Raw genomic sequence first — 21,650 nt, 5'->3', positions numbered from 1 at the left:
AAGAGGTTGTGAATTACAGAATAGGCAGTTGACATTTTTTAAAAAATTTTATTGATTTGAGAAAGGGGAAGAGAGGAAGGGAGAGAAAGAGGGAGGAGAGAGATGAGAAGCATCAATTGGTGGTGGTTCATTTTAATTGTTCATTGATTGTTTCTCTATTTCCCTGGACTCGGGCTCAAGCCAGGGACTTTGGGATTATGTTGATAACCCTGCAGTCCAGTGCACAAGCCCGCACTCAAGCTGGTGACCTCAGGGTTTCAAACCAGGGATCTCAGTGTTCTAAGTTGATGCTCTATCCACTGTGCCACCACCAGTCAGGCTAAAAATTTGATATAGGATATAAAGCTGTTTATAGGATATATAAAAGATTGTAATGTGTTTGTAAAGAAGAAGATATGAGCATTTGGAAGAAATTTAATCAAGGTTTTGAGTCTTAAGTAGAAGGATATAATTTTATTTTTTTTAAAAAGTACAAATTGTTGATATTCTTTTCTAGAAACGACTGCAGAAAGAACTGTTGGCTTTGCAAAATGATCCACCTCCTGGGATGACTTTAAATGAAAAGAGTGTTCAAAATTCAATTACACAGTAAGTATTTAATTTTTAAAGTACTTACATGTTTATTATCAATATAATGTGTGAAATTTGAATATGTACTCACTTTTTAAAAATACAGAATTATTTTCATATTTTATCACATTGTCTTCCACTAGGAGGTAAATGTAGTTAACAGACCTTATTCCAAGCATGAAAAGAGTGAAGGGTGGGAGGAACATAGAAGTCTTCAGCTCCTTCTTTAGGAGTGGAACAGAACTCCGATTCAGCACCTTCCTTGGGAGTACAGCAGAAGTCTCCTCCCTGATGTGATACCAAGAATATAGAGAGATACGGTTCCTCTCTTAAAAATGAGCACTTTAATTACTTTGAAATGCGTTCAAGAGTATCTAAGATCTCACAACCATTAATATGGTCTATTCTTACCATTCCTTGATTTAATGTTAGATAAGGATAAATGTTATGAAATAAGGGGAAATTGAAAATAATTATCCCTCTCCTTGAAAAAATTCTACAGAAACATAAATGGGATAGGAGCCAACAAGATAAGTTTAGTATAGACCAACTTGTAGGACAGTTAGGTAAATTCAAACATTTCATGATACTCTATGTCCAGAGAGCTGAAGTGACCAAAATTCACACAATGGGGGTGACAGACGCATCCTTCAGGGGAAACAATTTTGATTACTTTTCACTTTGATATTTGCGTCATTAAGACCGGGGTCAAGCTTTGAGAACAAGAATATGGAGAATCAAAATGTTGATGTTTGGATGGATATATTGATGTCTGAAAATGTAATACAAAATTTCTAGCTTCCCAACAATTTCTTTAAACATTGCTGGGTTCTTGATTGAGCATTTTTAAGTTCACTGCAAAATTGAACAGAAGTTACAGAGATTTCCTAGAAACCTGCTCCCACACATGCACAGCCTTCCCCATTTTCACCAGCCCTGAACAGAGTCGTATGTTTGTTACAAGTGATGCATCTATAATGACACACCAGAAAGTCTATATATTTGGATTCACTCTTGATGTTGAACTTTCTGTGGATTTGGCCTAATATATAATGACATGTATATCACTGTGGTATCACACAGAGTATTTTCACTGCCTTAAAAATTCTCAATTTACTTCATTCATCCTTCCACCCCCATCCCCACCCCTCCTCCTCCCCATCCCTCCCAGCCCCTTGGAACCAGTATTCTTTTTGCTGTTTCTATAGTTGCCTTTTCCAGAATGTCATATAGTTGGAATTGTACGGTATATTGGTTTTTCAGATTGTCTTCTTTCACTTAGTGATATGCATTTAAGGTTCTCCCATGTGTTTTCATAGCTCTTATCTTTCATTAATGTCAAAATTTGAAAATGGAGGCCTGACCTGTGGTGGTGCAGTGGATAAAGCGTCGACCTGGAAATGCTGAGGTCGCCGGTTCGAAACCCTGGGCTTGCCTGGTCAAGGCACATATGGGAGTTGATGCTTCCAGCTCCTCCTCCCCTTCTCTCTCTGTGTGTTTCCTCTCTCTCTCTCTCTCTCTCTCTGTCTTTCCCTCTCCTTGGGAGAGAATAAATTAAAAAAAAAAAGAAAATAGAGCACACGTTTGGTGTGTTTGGCATTTGTTCTTTATTGATATAAACAAGTGACCCTTTTACTCTTTTTATCTTTTCCTCTATCCCTTTGTAACCTGCCTCAGACTATCCTGTAACAGCAAGCTTTATAGTTCTTGAGGAAATTGGTATTAATCTCTTGCTTTCTTTCACCCTTTACTTTTTTGGTGGTGGAAGGGAACCACACAACAAATATTAAAGGAACGTTTTACATTTTCACAAATATTCAAGTAGTATACCACAAAGTACAACTCCCAAAACAGCATCACCTTTCTTTAAAATTTAATTTTGTTGGGGTAACATTGGTTAATAGCATATACATTTTCAGGTGTACAACTTTTATAATACATCGTCTGTATAGTCCATTGTGTGGTCACCACCCAAGTCTAGTCTCCTTCTGTCACCAGATATTTGATCCCCTTTACCTTCTTCAATCTCACCCCACCCACCCCCTCCCCCTCCCCCTCTGGTTACCACCATGCTGTTGTCTGTGTCTTTGAGTTTGTTTTTCTGTTGCTTTTTATTTTCTATCCCACATATGAGGGAAATCATATGGTTCTTGTCATTTTCTATCTGACTTATTTCACTTAGTTTGATGCTCTCAGGATCCATCCATGTTCTCACAAATGCAGTATTTCATGTTTTATAGTGGCTGAGTAATATTTCGTTGTAAATATGTACATCTTTTTTTTAATATATTGTAATTTATTATTATTTTTTTAATTTTTATTTTTTTACAGGGACAGAGAGAGAGTCAGATAGATATAGACAGACCCACAGGAACAGAGAGAGATGAGAAGCGTCAATCATCAGTTTTTCGTTGCAACATCGTAGTTGTTCATTGATTGCTTTCTCATATGTGCCATGACCGTGGGCCTTCAGCAGACTGAGTAACCCCCCCGTTCGAGCCAGAGACCTTGGGTCCATGCTAGTGAGCTTTTTGCTCAAACCAAATGAGCCCGCTCAAGCTAGCAACCTTGGGGTCTCGAACCTGGGTCCTTCCGCATCCCAGTCAGATGCTCTGTCCACTGCGCCACCGCCTGGTCAGGCTGTACAACATCTTCTTGACCCAGTCATCAGTTCTAAGGACACTTAGGTTGTTTCCATGTGTTGGCACCTGTGAATAATACTGCAGTGAACATAGGGGTACATATGTTTTTACAAATATTTTGGGTAGAAGAGGGCTTACTGAGTCATATGGTAGCTCTATTCTTAATTTTTTGAGGAACTTCCATACTGTTTTCCATAGATGCTGCTCTGACTTACATTCCTACCAGAATGTACAAGGATTCCTTTTTCTCTACATCCTCTCCAGCACTTGTTATGTCTTGTTTTATTGATAATAGCCATTCTAACAGGTGTGAGGCGGCACATCATTGTGGGGTTTTGTTTTGTTTTTGAGAGAGAGAGATGAGAGACATCAACTTATAGTTGCATCACTTTAGTTGTTCATTGATTGCTTCTCATATGTTCCTTGACGGGGTGGTATGGGTGGGTGAGGCTCAAGCCGAGCCAGCAACCTTTGGGCTCAAGCAAGCAACCTCCAGGTTTCCAACCTGGAACCTCAGCATCCCAGATCAGTTCTGTATCCACTGCACCACCACTGGTCAGGCTCATTGTGGTTTTGATTTGCATTTTCCTTATAACTAGTGAAGTTGAGCATATTTTCATATATCTGTAGCCATCCATATGTCTTAGAAAAGTGTTTGGGCAGGTCCTCTGCCCATTTTTAAATTGGATTATTTGTTCTTTTGTTGTTGAGCTGTCTGAGTTCTTTATATATTTGGATATTAACCTTTTTTTGTTGGAGCTGTTTACAAATGTCTTCTCCCATTTTATTTGGTTGATTGCTTTTTTTGTTTTTGTTTTTTTTTTAGTTTATTGATTTTAGAGAGAGAGAGTATGGGCGAGAGAAACAGACAGAAGCATCAATCTTCCTGTATGTGCCCTCACTGGGTATGGAATTCACAACCTTTGCGTATCGAGATGATGCTCTAACCAATTGAGCTACCCAGCCAGGGCTGTTAATGTTTCTTTTGAAAACAGCATTATCTTCGAATAAACCTGTATTTAGCTCTGGCCAGGTGGCTCATTCTGTAAAGCATCAACCCAGTACACTAGAGGTGGCAAGTTCAACCCCCAGTCAGGGCATGTAGGAGAAGCAATCAGTGAGTACACAATTAAATGGAACAACTAAGTGAAATGAGTTGAGGCCTCTCTTTCTCTCTCAAGTCAATGGGAATATATATATATACACACACACACATTTTAAAAAACTATCATTTAAAGATTTTGGTCAGGCAACAATTTTTAAAATAACATACTGTAAATGAATCACAAAGGTTTTATTATCTTTGGCCCATCATCTAGGATATAAAAATAGTCTTAATAAATATCAGATCTTAAAATAGTTAAGTGGATAAGATGAGATACAAGTATATTCTGTACACTACATCTTGTTCTTTTCCTTTAAAAAATGGGGGGATGAGGAGTGAGAAACAAATTATGATGGCAAAGATGGTGGGGCAGCATTTAGAAGCAAAGTGGACCAAAGTCATAAGAATGAGTTCCTAATTATACCTCAGTTTTATATTCATGGTTTTTATATATGGAAACAAAGTAAGCTTGCATAGATACCATAGAAATCTATTCTGGGTGAAACATAATGGGAGACAAAGGAAGAGCCATATAGAGTTTTGGATACCCATCAGAGTAAGTGCACCAATGTCAGCGTAGCTTTCTTTTTTTCTATTTCATCTTCTCTAGAATACTGATGAGAAAGTTGGTCTGACCACTGCAGTTCTCTGTAGTCATTGCTGATACCTACTTCCCCCATTGCTTCTAAAATAATTGATATCAGATTTGCAGTTGATTAGTTTGATGTTATTTATAAAATCTTTTTAGTCATTGTAGAAATTTCTTGAAAAAATAATCTAAGAAAAATTGAGTAGGAAGAGCACAGGCTTTGGTGTCAGCACCCTGAGTTGGGTTTTTATTTTGTTTTTGCTTTTGCTTTGTTTTTTTTCCTTCTTTCATTCATTCATTATTTGTTTTTTTCAAACCTGGCTTAGAATTTGGCTCTTTCTTTTTGTAGCTGTCTGCATTTGATCTAGTTATTTAACTCTTGAAGCAAAAATGTGAATAGGGTCAGGAGTGTAAATGCCTTACTTTTATCATTTTGGGGAAGATGAAGTATGCTATTTCACAAGAATGAACCTATCCCTGTGCCTGGCGTAGAGGAAGTTCTTGGTGTTCCCTCTTCTCCTCACCCCAGCCCCTTTTATCTAAAATTTTTGTGGTTTTTTTTTTTCTATTCTAGGTGGATTGTAGACATGGAAGGTGCACCAGGTACATTATATGAAGGGGAAAAATTTCAACTTCTATTTAAGTTTAGTAGTCGATATCCTTTTGACTCTCCTCAGGTAACTGTCTTGCTTTTTAAAATTTTATTGTATTTTTAGATTATAGCAAAATGCTAAATTAGTGATTTTTGACTAAGTAAAAACTTATAAAGAAATTAATTATAATTGGGTAAATAGACTTAGTCTTTTATCTTACTGTAGTATAATTAGGATTTTATGAGCATTTTACATTATTGAAATTAGGACTTTTCTGCTTTTATGCTTCTAAGAACATAAGACTGTCTTATTCATAGATATTAGTAAAAAGGGATGGAAATCTATTTCAGGCCCATGGATTGTAGGAGAATTTAGAATTCTGGAATAACTAGTTAAGATGATAGAACAACATTGTGAAGAGGCTAGTGTACTTCTTTGATTTTGTATTGACTTGCTGTCTTTGCAGCTTTTAAATATACTGCAAGGACAGAACATATTACAAGATGTGAAACATCTAGACGAGCCCCGAATCTGATCATTATAATCTGAGGCACTGTCAGTTAATGACTTAATACTTGGATAAGGGAGAATGGTGGTGAAGGAATATTTTTGAGAGCTATTTTAACTGTGGTGAATGATTAATCATTGGAGGTTAGAGAAAGGGAGACTCTAATATGACTCAGATTTCTGGCTTGGTGTAAGGGTAAATGAGTTACTCGCAGGGGCAAAATGATAAGACATAGTGCCAACTCTTTCTAGTGTTGCTAGGTAATGAGGTGTTCTGGATGATGAAATTTCCCAAGTACCTGAAATTGAACTTTTAGAGTGCTTAAAATATGCTATTTTTAAGGAAAATAATATCTCATTGCCACTTTAAATAGAATATACCATAGTCTAACAATCTAATAGAATTAGACTATAATTATAGTCTAAAATATAGTCTATAATTATAGTCTGAAAGCAAATGTCTTCCTTCTCTCTAGAAAATGATCTTTACTTTCTATTGTTGCCTTTTGGTTTATCAGCATCATTTCTGACTATTAATGCTTGAAGGTAACAGGGTCTTGGGTATATGAAGGAAGAATAGGACAAACTAACACGGAAGCTTTTGACTAGGGAGTTAATAGAGGCGTACTGTGGGAGCTCACATATTTTTCATTAGAGGAAAGTAGTTTCTGTAAACATGAAACTGGGTCAAAATTATTCTCTAATCTTTATTTCTAAATCATATATCAAACTTAAGCATCATTAAAATTTCATCTTTAATATATTTTAATTGAATTTATTGGGTAATATTTCTATAAGTATGGGCATTTGTAATAAATTCTATCTTACCTCGTTTTATTTTATTATCCTCTCTGGTTGTACTTGTACCCACCCTTCTGATTTTGGAGTTTTTCATGTTCTTCAATTATCCCTTCCTTACTTTCTCACTGTTCTCTAACATCTTCAGCCAACTTAAGCAGCTCACTCCCAGATCTACAGCTCTGTGTACAGCCTCTTCTTTCTGAATTTTAATTTCACACCCTTTTTGGACATCTCTACTTGAGTAACTCTAGATATCTCAAGTTTAACGCATCTAAACTCAATCTTTTCCAATTACAAAATAAGGGGAAATGTTTTTTTGGGGGGTTACTGTCCACCTATCTTTCATGTTAAAATTCTTCTCTTTCCCTCACTCTTTTTTAAAATTTCTTTTAGAGAGAGTGAGAGAAGGGAGGGAGGAGCAGGAAGCATCAACTCTCATATGTGCCTTGACCAGGCATGCCCAGGGTTTCAAACTGGTGACCTCAGCATTCCAGGTTGATGCTTTACGCACTGCGCCACCACAGGCCGGACCCCTCACTCTTAAACACAGTTTTTCAGATAGTTTTGCAGTCACTTTGCTTTGACCTTACCATCAGTGCTGTAGTATTTCATTTGGACTATTACAAAATAGCCTAGTTCTTTTCACCCCCAGCCATCCTTCCACAGTGCCATTGGATTTCTTTGAAGTTGCAATTACCTCATCGGTTTCTACACATATACACAGAACCACCATCCCGACCTTCCTCAGTAAAACTTCTAATGATTCATTATTTCCTATCTAGCCCTAAAAACTTTTTTTTTTTTTTTTTGTGACAGACAGAGAGAGATAGGGACAGACAGGCAGGAAGGGAGAGAGGAGGTGAGAAGCATCAATTCTTCATTGTGGCACCTTAGTTGTTCATTGATTGTTTTCTTATATGTGCCTTGACTGGGGGGCTACAGCAGAGCAAGTGATGTCTTGCTCAAGCCAGTGACCATGGGATCATATCGCTCAAGCCGGCAACCCTGTGCTCAAGATGGTGAGCCTGTGCTCAAGATGGTGAGCCTATGCTCAAGCCTGTGACCTCAGGGTTTCAAACCTGGTTCCTCTGCCTCCTACCCTAGTCCAGCGCTCTATCCACTGTGCCACCGCCTGGCCATCGCAGGCCTAAAAACTCTTTAGCTTAGCACTGAGGTCCCTTCATGATCAAGTCTGAATTTAATAATTTCAGCCAAACATTACCTCCATGCATTCTACTATATAGAAATATTTATATCATACTTTACAATATAACATCTATCCTGATTTTATCTTATAACAGTTCTTAATGAGCAGGTTAGTGGGAAATGGGTTCATACTCATTTTATAAGTGAAGAAATTGAAGTTTGTGGAAGTAAAGTATGTTGTTCATGATTTAAAAACTAGCTAGTGGGACAGGTATGACTTAAACCCAAGTTACTTCTCTCTTACACTGCCAGTTAGTGAGTACCAGCTTAGGGGAAAATGCCTGTTTTCCATTTAGTAATGTTATTTCTGGAATAGCAAGGCTATATATAGAATAATACCTTTGAAAGCTTTAGAGCACGTGTTCACTGTCTTTTGGAATGTGAGGATTCCTTTTTTTTTTTTTTTTTTTTTTAGTGTGAGAGACAAGAAGGGAGGGAGATGAGAAACATCAACTCTTAGTTCCAACACTTGAGTTGTTCATCGATTGCTTTTTCATACTGCCTTGACTGGAGTCTCCAGCTGAGCCAGTGACCATGTGGTGATACCTGTGATCTGAGCTTAAGCTGGATGAACCCATGCTCAAGCCAGCAATCTCCAGGTTTCAAACCTGGGTCCTCGGCATCCCAGGTAGACACTTTATCCACTGCGCCAGTACCTGGTCAGGTGAATTCCTTTTTTTTTTTTTTTTATGACAGAGACAGTGAGAGAGAGAGGGGGAGAGTAGGGACAGACAGACAGGAAGAGAGGGGAGATGAGAAGCATCAATTCTTCATTGCAGCACCTTAGTTCATTGATTGCTTTCTCATATGTGCCTTGACAAGGGGGCTACAGCAGAGCGCGTGACCCCTTGCTCCAGCCAGTGACCTTGGGCTTCAAGCCAGTGACTTTTGGGCTCAAGCCAGGGACTGTGGAGTCATGTCTATGATTCCACGCTCAAGCCAGCAACCCCGCGCTCAAGCTGGTGAGCCCTCACTCAAGTCAGTGACCTCAGAGTTTCAAACGTCGATCCCTTGCATCCCATTCCAATACTCTATCCACTGAACCACTGCCTGGTCAGGCAAGAATTCCTTTCTTAACATGAATTTATTTTATAGTCTTTCCCATTTCATAAGAGTTGCATATTCTATTATCCATGATTGAGAACATGACACAGAACTACTCTGAGTCCAGCAATACTTTAAAATCATTTTTAATCACATCATCTATGGTTATAATGTCATTAGCATGGGTCTAACAATAAATGCCTGATGTGTATAGATTTCAAGATTTTTGCAGTAACAAACTTTGCAGAGGTCCACTCTCTTCTCTGGGGCGGTGAGATTGCCTGTTCAGCAGAGACTGTTTTGGTGAGACCTGGCAGCACTGGCATAGTTAGATGGCCTTTCACTCTCATGTGCAATGAGCAGCACTAAATTTACCACTATTTACAAGAGCAGAATTTGGGGAAATATCCCTAGAATAGACCCATCTTATTGTGAAAGTATTACTTTTGTATCTCTGAGATCTGTAGGAACATACAGAAACTTTATAGTTTGCTATGTTTTTTCCCTATTAGTTATAATTTCTCACATTTTATTTTATAGTGAAAAAGTTACCTATCTAAAATATGGTGTTTGGCCCAGTGATTTGCTTTAAGCGAACAATAACAACAAAAAACTTTTTCAATTAATATGGGAGCCAAGATACAATTCCTTTTCATTACTGGTTTCTACTACTGTGTGTTTATGATCAGCTATACAGAGAATAAAATTTTTTGTGTAACTTTTTTATGCTAGGATACAGTGGTATGTTACTCTAATGTGTTTTGAGTATGAATTGTGTGCCAAATGCTCTTCTCTGTACTTTAGAGATAGGGAGAGTATAAAAATTAAAAAGCATTGGTTCTGCCTTATAATCTGTTTAGTATTTGTATATGTAGACATTTATTCATTCATTTTGTAAGTATTTATCAAGTGCATAACATAGGATATAGACCCTATACTAGATATTGATAATTCAGTGGTGAACAAAACTGCAAAAAGAAAAATAATAATAATAATCCTATGTGTAGTTTGCATTCTTATAGAAAGAGATGGACAATAAACAATAAGTAAAATACATACAGTATGGAAAATGATGGGGAAAAGTAGAAAAGAGGAAATGAGGGTGTTGTTGCTTTGGAAAGAGTGGTTGGGTAAGATGTCACTGAAAGGTGACTTGGAGCAGAGCTCTGAAGTACGTGAATGAGCCGTGTGAAAGAGGTGGGGGGAGAGGAGGTGAAGACAATAAATGCAGTGGCCCTGATCTGGTGCTCTGGTAGTGGTCCCTGGAAGTGGTATAATAACAAGAGGGGGAGTGTGGGACATAGGTCAGAGGGAATTTAGGCTGGAGGAGTAGTCATCATAGGTTTTATAGGACCTTTATAGCCCATTGTAAAAGGTACAAGCTGGTTGTTGTGTGGCAAATTGACTGTTGGGGGACTGGAGTGCAGGGAGACCAGGTAAGCTATTGTGGTAATCCAGGAAGGGTATCAGCGGAGGCCTTATTTTTTACCTGTTTTAAACATGGAGCCAACAGATTTGCTGATGGATCAATGTGGAATATTAAGGAAGGAAGACTGCACAATTTTTGGCCTGTACAACTGAAAGTAAGATAGTATGCATGAGAGCAAAAGAGAAAGCAATGACCAATTTAGAGTAGAATGAAGGGGCAAAGAAAAACCTATTTGCACTGTGACTTAAGAAACAAGAAGAGTTTATGTCAGAATTGGGGCAAGGCATGAGAGGACGTGTGTTGTGAACCAGCACGACTCGTAATTTTGCAGGTCTTGTGTGGGAATGGTGGAGGATTAGAAAATAACACAAAGAAAAATTATGGAATTGGGGGGTCTTATGGTAGCTGGTGGCCTACCCAAAACGCCTGCACTCCCCAAAGCTTTATTTTTATAGCATAAGGCAAAGTCATTTGCAAATCAAAGAGATCTCTGATATAAAGTCACATTTTCCAGGCAACCCAAGAATTTTCCCCATTGCAGAAACCCCCCCACCATGTATAACATCTTAACTTTACAAAACAAAGGGTAAAAGAAAACTACCTCCAGTCTCTTTGAGGGACAGGGGGTACAGGACTAGTAGAAACAATTCAGCAGCATGGCTAACATGGAGGTGTGGGGAAGGGCATGTAAATTACTACCTTTACCAATTTAAACAAACTGTCAGAGATTGTGGGGAAGAGCTTACTTAACCTTTAGCAACTTAAGCAAGTGAGGTGGGGGGGTGGTGTCAGCTTACTGCTAGTCCCCCACACCTCTGTCTTCCAGAAATCTAAACTGCAAGGAGCCTGTCAGCTTGCAGTCTTCAACAGACATGGCCTCTTCTAAGATTTGTGAGCACATGTTGTTTTTTTGTGTGTATACCATAGAGGTCTACAACAAAAGGAAAAGATGAGAGGATATTTGGGGACCTGTCAAAACAGTCATGTGAAGGAGTTGGAAATTTATCTCAGATATTGGGAGGTATGGTCAGTCTCCATCAAAACTATGAAATCTTCAAGCTTATTTTTACTTTTTTGCTTTTTTTCTTTTCTACCTCCTCCCTCATATTCTCAGCTCTTCCCACCTGCAAATATCCACTGTCTTAGATGCCCTTTCTCTATCAGAACATCCTGTTTGAATGAAACAAACCTGAAGCCCACCTCTTATTATCTTGGTTTTTGTTTATTTGTTTGTATTATTTAGTGAGAGGAGCGGAGGCGGAGACAGACTCCTGCATGCGGCCTACCGCAATCTACCTATGAAACCACTAGGGGGCGATGCTCTGCCCATTTGGGGTATTCCTCTGTTGCTCAGCAACCTAGCTCTTCTTAGCTCCTGAGAGGGCCATGGATCCTTCTTCAGCGTCTGGGGCCAGCTTGATCCAGTTGAGTCATGGCTGTAGGAGAAGAGGGAAAGAGAGAGAGAGAGAGAGAGAAAAGCGAGAGGGGGAGGGATGGAGAAGCAGATGGTCACTTCTGCTGTCTGCCCTGACCGGGAATCGAACCTGGGACATCCACATGCCGGGCTGATGCTCTACCACTGAGTGAATTTGCCAGGGCTGTCCTCTTATTATTTTGTAAGTGTCCCAGTTATACTTGTTTTTTAAGTTTTCAACTAATTTTTGTTGAAATTTTAGGCATTTTAGAAATATTTGTAGAAGGGGAAATAATATTTTTAGGTGGAAGAAGACACTATTTAGTTTTGAAATCATACTGATGCTGAGATCAGTGCTGAAAATATACTTGACTATATAGCTTTAGAAACATTGGGGCAAAAGAGTAATTATGCCCCCTCCTTATTCTCTTCCCCTTTCTTCCCTCTCCCCTTTATCCCATTATTCCTTTATTCCCCTTTCCCCCCCTCTCCCTTTCCCCCTCTCCCCCCTGCCCCTGTTCCCCCTCACCCTTATTACTCCTCCTATGCATGCCCCCTTAACATATAGATGTTTTTGTTCTATTGCTCAAAATTCCCTCAGTGCAGAAATCTAGAACCTGTTTTCAGAGTGTTTTAATCCTTTTATTTGTGGTCTGATTCTCCCTGCTCTTTCATGGGATGTTGTCTTAGCTTTCCAATGTCTTTTTTTTTTTTTTTTTTTAATTGATTTTAGAGAAGAAGGGAGAGAAAGAGAGACAGGAATATTGATCTGTTCCTGTATGTGCCCTGACTGGGGATGGAACTGGCAACCTCTGTGCTTCTGGATGATGCTCACCAATGGAGCTATTCTGCCAGGGCTCCAAAGTCTTAATAACAATTTTTATTGTCTAGCACCTGGGACCTGATAAAGAGAAAGTGGACAGTGAACCCTATTCATTGAAGCCCTGGAGGTAAAGTGGAGGGAAGGTACAAAACACTGATAGGCTAGTAGAAGACCATGGCATAAAGGAGAGAGAATGGTTCCGGTCCAAGGGTACCCAAGTTTAATTTTGGTGTCTCCAGAAATTTTGTCTTTATAGTACATGTATAGCTGCATGGCCAAGGTAATTCTGAAAGACTGGGAAAACTATTAATATTGATGCTACTAATACATATTAGATGATCAAAAGGGAAGAATTGAATTAAAATTCTAATCCCCAGTCACTTTTCTCAAAGATTTACCATTTATACTTGACTAGCTATGTCATCTATTATTCATAATTAGAACCTGACTTAATTTATTACAGTAAAGTCTCTGCTTTTATGTTCAGTTTTATAGTTACATGTTAAGTATTGTCATCTACTTAAAATTTTCATCAGGATAAAAAGCATTCTCTCATATTGTCCCTGGAGAAATCTTGGTATCCATATTATGGATTTGCTTTTGTAATTACAGCCTGTTTTGTTCTGCTTGTTCTAGACATGCTGTTTTTTGACCTAGCCTGATGCTAGATTAGGTGTCTGACTTTTTTATTACTTCTAGAGCACTAGTCTGAACACAGTAGTTTGCCTGCTTTATAGTAAGACGTCAGTATTGTAAGGTTGACCTTGATGTTTGGAAATCTTATATATACTTATATTAATATCATATTAGAAACAGCTAAACTCCATCCTTTATTTTATCACTATTGGTGGCTTTCAGTTTAGATTTTAGTAGTTTTATGACAGTACAATCAGTACCCAAAAGTTACCTAGAGATTGGCTTGCTTAAAGTCCAGGTTGGATGTTAACAAAATTATAGGGATCCTGAGCACAGTTCTTTCTTTCTGCTCTTGAAATTTCTCATCTGCTCTTGAAAATGAGCCTCACCAATAGGGAGATGTTTGGAAATTTTTAGAGATCTAAGGACTGCTTTTAATGCAGACACAGAACTTCAGACCTGAGTCCCAGCCATTAGATCTGAAATCCTCTTTTAAAATTGTAACTTTTATTTCCATCAAATAGCTTGTTCTTAAACATCTGTAACTCCATTTTAGTCAGTTTTGTTTATGCTATGAGGAATGTGTGCAGTCTCTGGTTGCTCACTGCTCAATCTGTATGACTAGTTTGTATATGAATAAATTATTTTAAAAATTATTAATTGACAACATTCTTATTCTCTTTGGTCTCTACTTCATTGTATTCAGTTGTCTTGTCAGTTTTGTTTTAGATAGTTTTGTCAGCTACTTGGGACTCCAAATACAAAGTTTTTTGGACTCTGAAAGTAGCTTAATCATTTCAGGTTTTCAGAACTTGCTTGGCTTTGGTAAAATAATTGAAATGTACATTTTCTCCTTTGACTTGTACTGCATATTAAGTAAACGAGGATGTTTAAGCGAGTGATCTTGAAGATCTTCAACCTTGGTTACTTTTCCCATCACATGGAGAGAATCAGAATAGCAAAGTTTACATGAAAATAGTCTGTGGAAACTGCTTACCAGCCTTTTACTTGAATAAACTGTTGAAAAGTTGTTGTTTTTTTAATTTCAGAAATTCATCATCTCTGTTATGTAGTCTCAGCCTTTTCACATTTAGACAAACTTCTGGAATTCTGTATCCAGCAGGTTGGCAGGTTAGCAGCTAGGAGTTCACTTGTACTTTGTACAACTAATTCATTCTCCAGTGTTCATGGTCACTAAAAGTTTTAGACTGTTTTGTTTTCATATGCCTGCAGTATGTTATATAAAGCCTCTTGCCCCCTGCTATTTTTTCTTCTTCTTTTTTTCAGGGTTATTGAGATCTGATTTTTTATTTCAGTTCCCTTAGACATCAAAGCTGTCGTGTTGCTTCTGGCTGTCTTCTCTACTTTAAGTGTGCAGTTGCTGCTGTAGGTGTCATCTTCTACTCATCTCTTTTCTTTTTCTTCTTTGGATTTCCTTTTGGTTTGGGCACACTTCTTGCCTCTCAGGCCAAGTGATTTAGTTTATCGTCATTTCTCCAAGAATACTGCTTTCCTTCTATTCTGTGAGTTGGCTATTCAAAGCTAGGCAAAGCATGCCATGGCAGCCTTTGTATTTGGACGGCTGTCTGTTTTCCTTGATTGTTGCTGGTACGTTCATTCTTTTTTGCCAAAGACGATAATTTGGCAGTTCTTCATTTTGGGGCATTTTCAAGGTACTGTTCTACTTGATCTCTTAAAAAGATGTTACTGAAAAATAAATATTCTCTAAAAAATAATTGTGGTCAGAGAATAAGCTCTTGGGCATTGCTTGCATTCTTAATAACTATATCCTGCTGATCAAGTGGCATTTTCTGGCAGAATGAGTACCCCAAAGCAGATGCATATTGTGTGAGATTTGGTAATGCTCATTGTAGATATCTACAACACGTGGCACTATCAAATGCATGTGGTAATAAACTAGTTCATATTTATAAAAAATGAAGTTTAATTTAAAAAATGGATAAACTCAAACTGTGAAACTGCAGGATCATTTAAACAGTCTTTTCCTTTTGCAGAACAGTGTGTGTGTGTGTGTGTGTATATATATATATATTTTTTTTTTAGCAAAAAGTGATGAAAAGAGCATTAACACTGATAGATAAAATTGACATAAATGGTATACTTCTATACCATGGCATAAAGGAGAGAGAATGGTTCCGGTCCAAGGGTACCCAAGTTTCTAATAGCTGTGCCAAAGTCCTGCAGGGTGTTTTCTGCAATTGGGTGAGGAACGTAACTTGGTATTTTTTATTTATTTTTTTGTATTTTTCCGAAGCCAGAAACTAGGAGGCAGTCAGACAGAGTCCCACATGTGCCTGACTGGGATCCACCTGGCATGCCCACCAGGGGGCGATGTTCTGCCCATCTGGGGCATCGCTTTGTTGCAACCAGAGCCACTCTAGCGCCTAAGGCAGAGGCCACAGAGCCATCCCCAGCGCCCGGGCCAACTTTGCTCCAATGGAGCCTCTGCTGCAGGAGGGGAAGAGAAAGACAGAGAGGAAGGAGAGGGGGAGGGCTGGAGAAGCAGATGGGTGCTTCTCCTGTGTGCCCTGGTCGGAAATCGAACCCGGGACTCCTGCACGCCAGGCCGACACTCTACCACTGAGCCAACCGGCTAGGGCCGGTATCTTTTATTTTGAGACTTTACTTTTATTTTTCAGCTTGATTTTAGCTCTCTTTAGTGAATGGAGGATGAGTGGCCAGAATTTAAAGGAAAAAAAATACATGTGTAAAGTTATTCCTTTGAGAAAAAAAAATTCTTTTGCTGTTTTATATTAGCTCCAGCCTATGAAATGAGTCCCATATATTAATAGTGTATTTGAAATATTAGCAAATTCCTGCTTGTGTGAAAGAGTGCTTTGTTAATATGTAAGTATTTGTAAAATTGTAATAAAGTTTTATTGTTATTTAAAAATAAAAAGCAAAAGCCTAACTTATGTTAATTTTTCATAATATGCTCCATGTTAAATTGCGGCATACCTTTCTCTGGCCACGGATACCTCACTGACTGTTTTCTTTATAAAGTGGGGGAAAGGGTATGCCTAGAACAATATATATTTCATCAGTTTCTGTTGCAACTTAAGGTAAAGTTTCTTCTATTAGGATTCCCCTGTACTACTTAAGTGTGAGGCAGTTTGCAGGACTGAGAAAGATACTGTCTTGCTTGTGAACTGCGGACTTATAGGCAGATGAACTTTAAAAAAAGCACTATATCAATTCAGAATCTCTGAAAGTGGGGTCCTTGAATTTGTGTTTTTAGTCAGATCTTCAGGTAATTTTTTTAAGGCTAGGTCAGGAATTAGGAATTAATCCTAAACAACAGAATAAAAATGATATGTCTTACTGCAGTATAAAATTCAGTTAAAGGCAGTAGTAGCCAGGTAGTTTGGTTCATTAGAGCATCATCCCAAAGGACAAAGGTTGCCAGTCAATCCCCAGACAGGGCACATACAGGACTAGATCGATGTTCCTGTCTCTCTCCTTTCCTCTCTCTGAAATCAATCAATAATTTTTTTTTAAATTCAGTTAAAGGAAAATAAATAAAAATCCAGTTAGTATTGGTGAATTAAATTTTACATCAAAATACTTATAAATAATTATGAAGTAATGTATGTAAGTATTCTTAAATGTAAGACTTCTACTTTCTTTGACCTACTTTGGGCTATGCTACAGATTCCTCAGGATACACGAATTGATTCTCCTGTCTGTTTTGATGCTTAGGTAGATTAGTATAAGAAACACTATTATTAGGGTATTTGTTGAATGAGTAGGGCAAAGGAAGGAAATAATAAATTTATTACCTTTCAATACAGTGCTGAAGCAAGATGGACATAGTAAAAACTGTTAAAAGAATTGAGTAAAAGAAAAGGCAGAAAAACAAGTAATTGGAAGACTCATTCAACCACCCTTTTTTTTTCCTTTAAGCACAAAGTCATTTGCCAATTAATAAGTAATGATTTCTGCTCATCATGATGGACATGCGAGTTTAAAGGAGGTGAACTGTATAGCAGCCATTTCCTTTTGTATATAGCTCCGGAGGTGATAGTATTGTTACAGGTGGAGGGAGTGTTCCTAACGACAAGAACTCATATTGTCTCAATACTGAATACTTTTTGTTTGGAATTTTATTGTATTTGATTTCTATATGCAGAGAGCATGAAGTGTTTGGAAAACTATTCTTATAAATGGAGAGTTATCTTTCACTAACCTAAAAATACATGGTAATTTGGAAATTTTTATAGGGGATTTGTGAAAAATAGCTATAATATAAAATAGATAATTGGGTTTTTATTCCCCTACGACATGGGCATTCATACAATGAAACCAGTACTTACTGAATTGATGAGAATAAACAAGCAGTTGTTTATTTTGTTCCTGGCACTGATTTTTGTTTGTTTTTTATTTGATTTTAAAAATATTAGATTTCGTGAAGAAAATTTTATTTTTTGGTAATAGAGAATATTTAAGTGTTAATGGAATTTTATTCTTTCTTAGGTCATGTTTACTGGTGAAAATATTCCCGTTCATCCTCATGTTTATAGCAATGGTCATATCTGTTTATCCATTCTAACAGAAGACTGGTCCCCAGCGCTCTCAGTCCAATCAGTTTGTCTTAGCATTATTAGCATGCTTTCCAGCTGCAAAGAAAAGGTAGGACGTTTCAGAATTATTCCAGGTAATATCTCTTCTTTCAGTTTAGGTAGAGAAACTATTTTAATATGTATTTTATATGAAGGAAAGGCTTAATGCTTTTTATTACAAAGTTACAGGGAATGTCATATTTAGTAATAGATTGGGATATTATTTTGATAATCTTTCATTCCAAATAGACATTAGACATTGTTTTATATTTCTTAAACAGGAAATTTCTGCTGATGTTCTTAAATAATCTAAATTTTATTTCCATAAACATGCACAGGGCAAAAGTGTACAAGAAATTCTTGTTTCTAGATTTCACTCTTTTCAGGGCATTTCCCAGGAACCAGAGCTTTGCTGTCATGATGATTAAGTTGAAGAAGGAACACTAGATTACCAGTAGAATTTTTAGGACTTTTTCTCTACTCTCCTTTACAAACCCACAGATTCTTTGTGTGATGGAGAGGGAAAAAAGAAAACTCACGTGTGTTAAATTTAGGATATTCTTTTTTTTTTTTTTTTTTTTTTGTATTTTTCTGAAGCTGGAAACGGGGAGAGACAGTCAGACAGACTCCCGCATGCACCCGACGGGGATCCACCTGGCACGCCCACCAGGGGCAATGCTCTGCCCACCAGGGGGCGATGCTCTGCCCCTCCGGGGCGTCGCTCTGCCGCGACCAGAGCCACTCTAGCGCCTGGGGCAGAGGCCAAGGAGCCATCCCCAGCGCCCGGGCCATCTTTTGCTCCAATGGAGCCTTGGCTGCGGGAGGGGAAGAGAGAGACAGAGAGGAAGGGGGGGGGGTGGAGAAGCAAATGGGCGCTTCTCCTTATGTGCCCTGGCCGGGAATCGAACCCGGGTCTCCCCGCACGCCAGGCCGACGCTCTACCACTGAGCCAACCGGCCAGGGCCAAATTTAGGATATCCTTTTAAAGTACCTAAGTCCTCTGCATTTCTTATCCTCTTGTCATTCTGCTTTTGAAGGTTAGTGTAGCACAATGTTCACAGAGTTCTAGATTTTTAAAAGCCTCACTTCTCTGTAAGCATTTCCCTTTATAGTCTGTTTAAAGAAGAAAAAACTGACCTTTGAGATTAGAGAGCTGAGAAATTATTTTTAATTTTTCAAAACATTTCTCCCATTGATTTTCAAGAGAAGAAGGCAGTGGGGAGGGAGAGAGAAAGAAGCATCAATTCATTGTTTCATTTACTTGTTCAATTCAGTTGTGTATTCATTGATCCCTTCTCTCATATGTGCCCTGACCAAAGGTCAAACCTGTAACCTCTGGCAGGCTGGGTGATGCTTCATCCACTGAATCACCCGGCCAGGGCCCAAGAAGTTGTTTTAGAAGATTCTTTCCTGTGTTCTCCAGATTGAACTGTCATTTTAAACAGTAGGTTATAGAGACTCAAACACTTTAAGCCATTGTTTGCGAAGTAAGTTTCTTGGAATGTTAGTTCCGTAATAGGTTTCTTGGTGTTAGGTTCTAAAAAGAGAGAAAAAGGGTTTTTGTTCAACTAGGTATGGGAAGTAATGGGTTAAGTTATATTTTTTCAAATGATAGTATTAAGATCCCTTAATATGCAATTTTTTATGTACCATATAAGAAAGGAAATTGATTCTGGCAGTTAAACTTGTAACACACGGTTAATGTTAATTAAAAGACTTGTATCCCCATTCAGGAATATTAAAATGTGTAGGGAAAAAATGTGCATCTTAGATGAGATGAAATAGGGTATATATATTATCTAATGCTAGTATCACTTCTCACCTTTAGTTTCCTCTTTGCTTTTCTAAGCTGCATTTTAAGGCTACACTTGAGCTATAGTTAATCCCAAGGGCTTCGCTCCCATATTCTCTCCTCCTTCACCTCTGTCCCCAGCACACATGCCAGTTTCAAACTTTTGAGTGTAGAGCAGAGCAGTTTGCAATGACAAGGGCTTCTGTGTCCTTGTAATGTTTACAAGTCTGCAGAAAGGTGAGGCAATAACATAGGATGGAATAAGAAAAGTTAAGAGATGAGTACTAGTGATATCTGCAAATAGCTCTTGCATATGTCTTAGTGATTATTAACTTTTGTTTACATTTAAATGTAATGACTTGCTATTAAAAACTAGAAAATGACTATATTCTCTACCTCCTTCATCCTTTTCTAAGCCTCACCATTCCCCTCACATTCTAGTTATTTGTCACTATTTCTTGCATACTTAGTAAAGACTAATCATTCCATTTAAATTATTGGTAAACTATAATATAAATTATATTTAAGAAAGGTGATAATTTGGAAGTCAGAATTCTGCCAGCATTCTGTGAAATATAATAAAATTTAGCACACATTTATTAGATACCTACTATATGCTATGTTTACTGTGCGAAGAACTAGGTTACAAAGATGGAGAGGAAACTGACTTTGTCATTGAGGGGATCTAGCTTAGATAAGCTTTACAATATCTTTTAACTATTCACCAAAAACTCTTGTAGTAAAAACAGGTGAATTTTATTCTGTGGTGGATATAGTATTTATGAGTTTCACTTTACTAGTTGACTCTTTGAATACATATTTGAATTTTTACTATAAACACTTGAGAACTTTGATTTAGTCATAACTCTGTCATTCATTCCAGTTTTCCTTTTCAGATTCAAGAATGGTTTTCTAAATTGAAGGCATTTAAATATATTAAGTCAGTAAAGAAAATTTCTGATGTTGTGACCAGGGTTTTTTCAATAATCTACCCTTTATTCTTAGTGCCTTTATAATATAGATAGTCCAAACTTCCCAGACTGTATTCCATTTCTAAAACATTTTTAGTAGTACATATTTTTATATAGTTTATTTTTTCTAAGAACCCTATCTCCTTGATCACTTACCAGTTTGTTTATATTCTTGATTTAGACAAATGGAATGAGTGGTTTTATTTCTAAAATTTTTTAATTGGGTTCTAATAAACACATAAAAGTATTTATGAAATTATTCTACATGAACATTGGTTATGCTTTTGCCGGACAAAGAACAGCAAATTATCTGTTCTTTGAAGTAGTCAGGTATCTAATTTCATAATAATTTTTCAGAATTTTTTTTAAACTGTATTAACAGTAATCTTGGGATAGTTGTTGAATATCTTATGCTCTACTCTTTTTAAAAATTAGTCTTAACTCATAGGGGCATTATGAGGCTCAGCTAATAAGATCATAGTAATGTACATTAGTTTTAGAAGTGCCAAGTGGACTTTCTGTTTTCCTTTCTGCCGTCGAGGTGGTCCCTGCTCTCCATTGATTTTTGGTTGGATCTATCATATTATCTACAGACCTGCCCATACTCAGTGACATTAGTACAGGTTTGACATGTTCCCAAATCTTTGTAGTGTCACCTCTTACGTCTGAACAATATACAGCAGCTTTTGGGAAAATTCTCTTATAATCTTTCTTCAGTGTTGTGAACATCACTGTTTCTAATGGAGCTCCCTTGCAGAGCCGCCTTCTGTTTTTAATATGGTGTCAGCATAGGTGTAGCAGAAACGCCAATATATCATCCTCAGTTTTTCTATTATATTGTTTGGAAACTGAACCCTTTGGTGTGTCCTTGGTGATACTATTTTACAGGAAACAATCCTTTCTGGAGTTTTATAAGTTATATTAGCTTCTGAGACAAAACTAGTTAGG

The 21,650-nt window shown here is 37.6% G+C and overlaps 1 protein-coding gene across 1 annotated transcript in view; it reads left to right on the top strand.

The window, feature by feature from the left end:
- Nucleotides 1-21,650, top strand: part of UBE2W (ubiquitin conjugating enzyme E2 W) — a 58,709-nt gene that overhangs the window by 19,805 nt on the left and 17,254 nt on the right. The window contains 3 exon segments of the mRNA XM_066266334.1: nt 497-588; nt 5,481-5,583; nt 17,854-18,009. Coding sequence (XP_066122431.1) covers nt 497-588; nt 5,481-5,583; nt 17,854-18,009 — 351 coding nt within the window.

Source organism: Saccopteryx bilineata, chromosome 3 (assembly GCF_036850765.1).
Source record: "Saccopteryx bilineata isolate mSacBil1 chromosome 3, mSacBil1_pri_phased_curated, whole genome shotgun sequence".
NCBI lineage: Eukaryota > Metazoa > Chordata > Mammalia > Chiroptera > Emballonuridae > Saccopteryx > Saccopteryx bilineata.
This window is presented reverse-complemented; position numbering and strand designations above follow the sequence as displayed.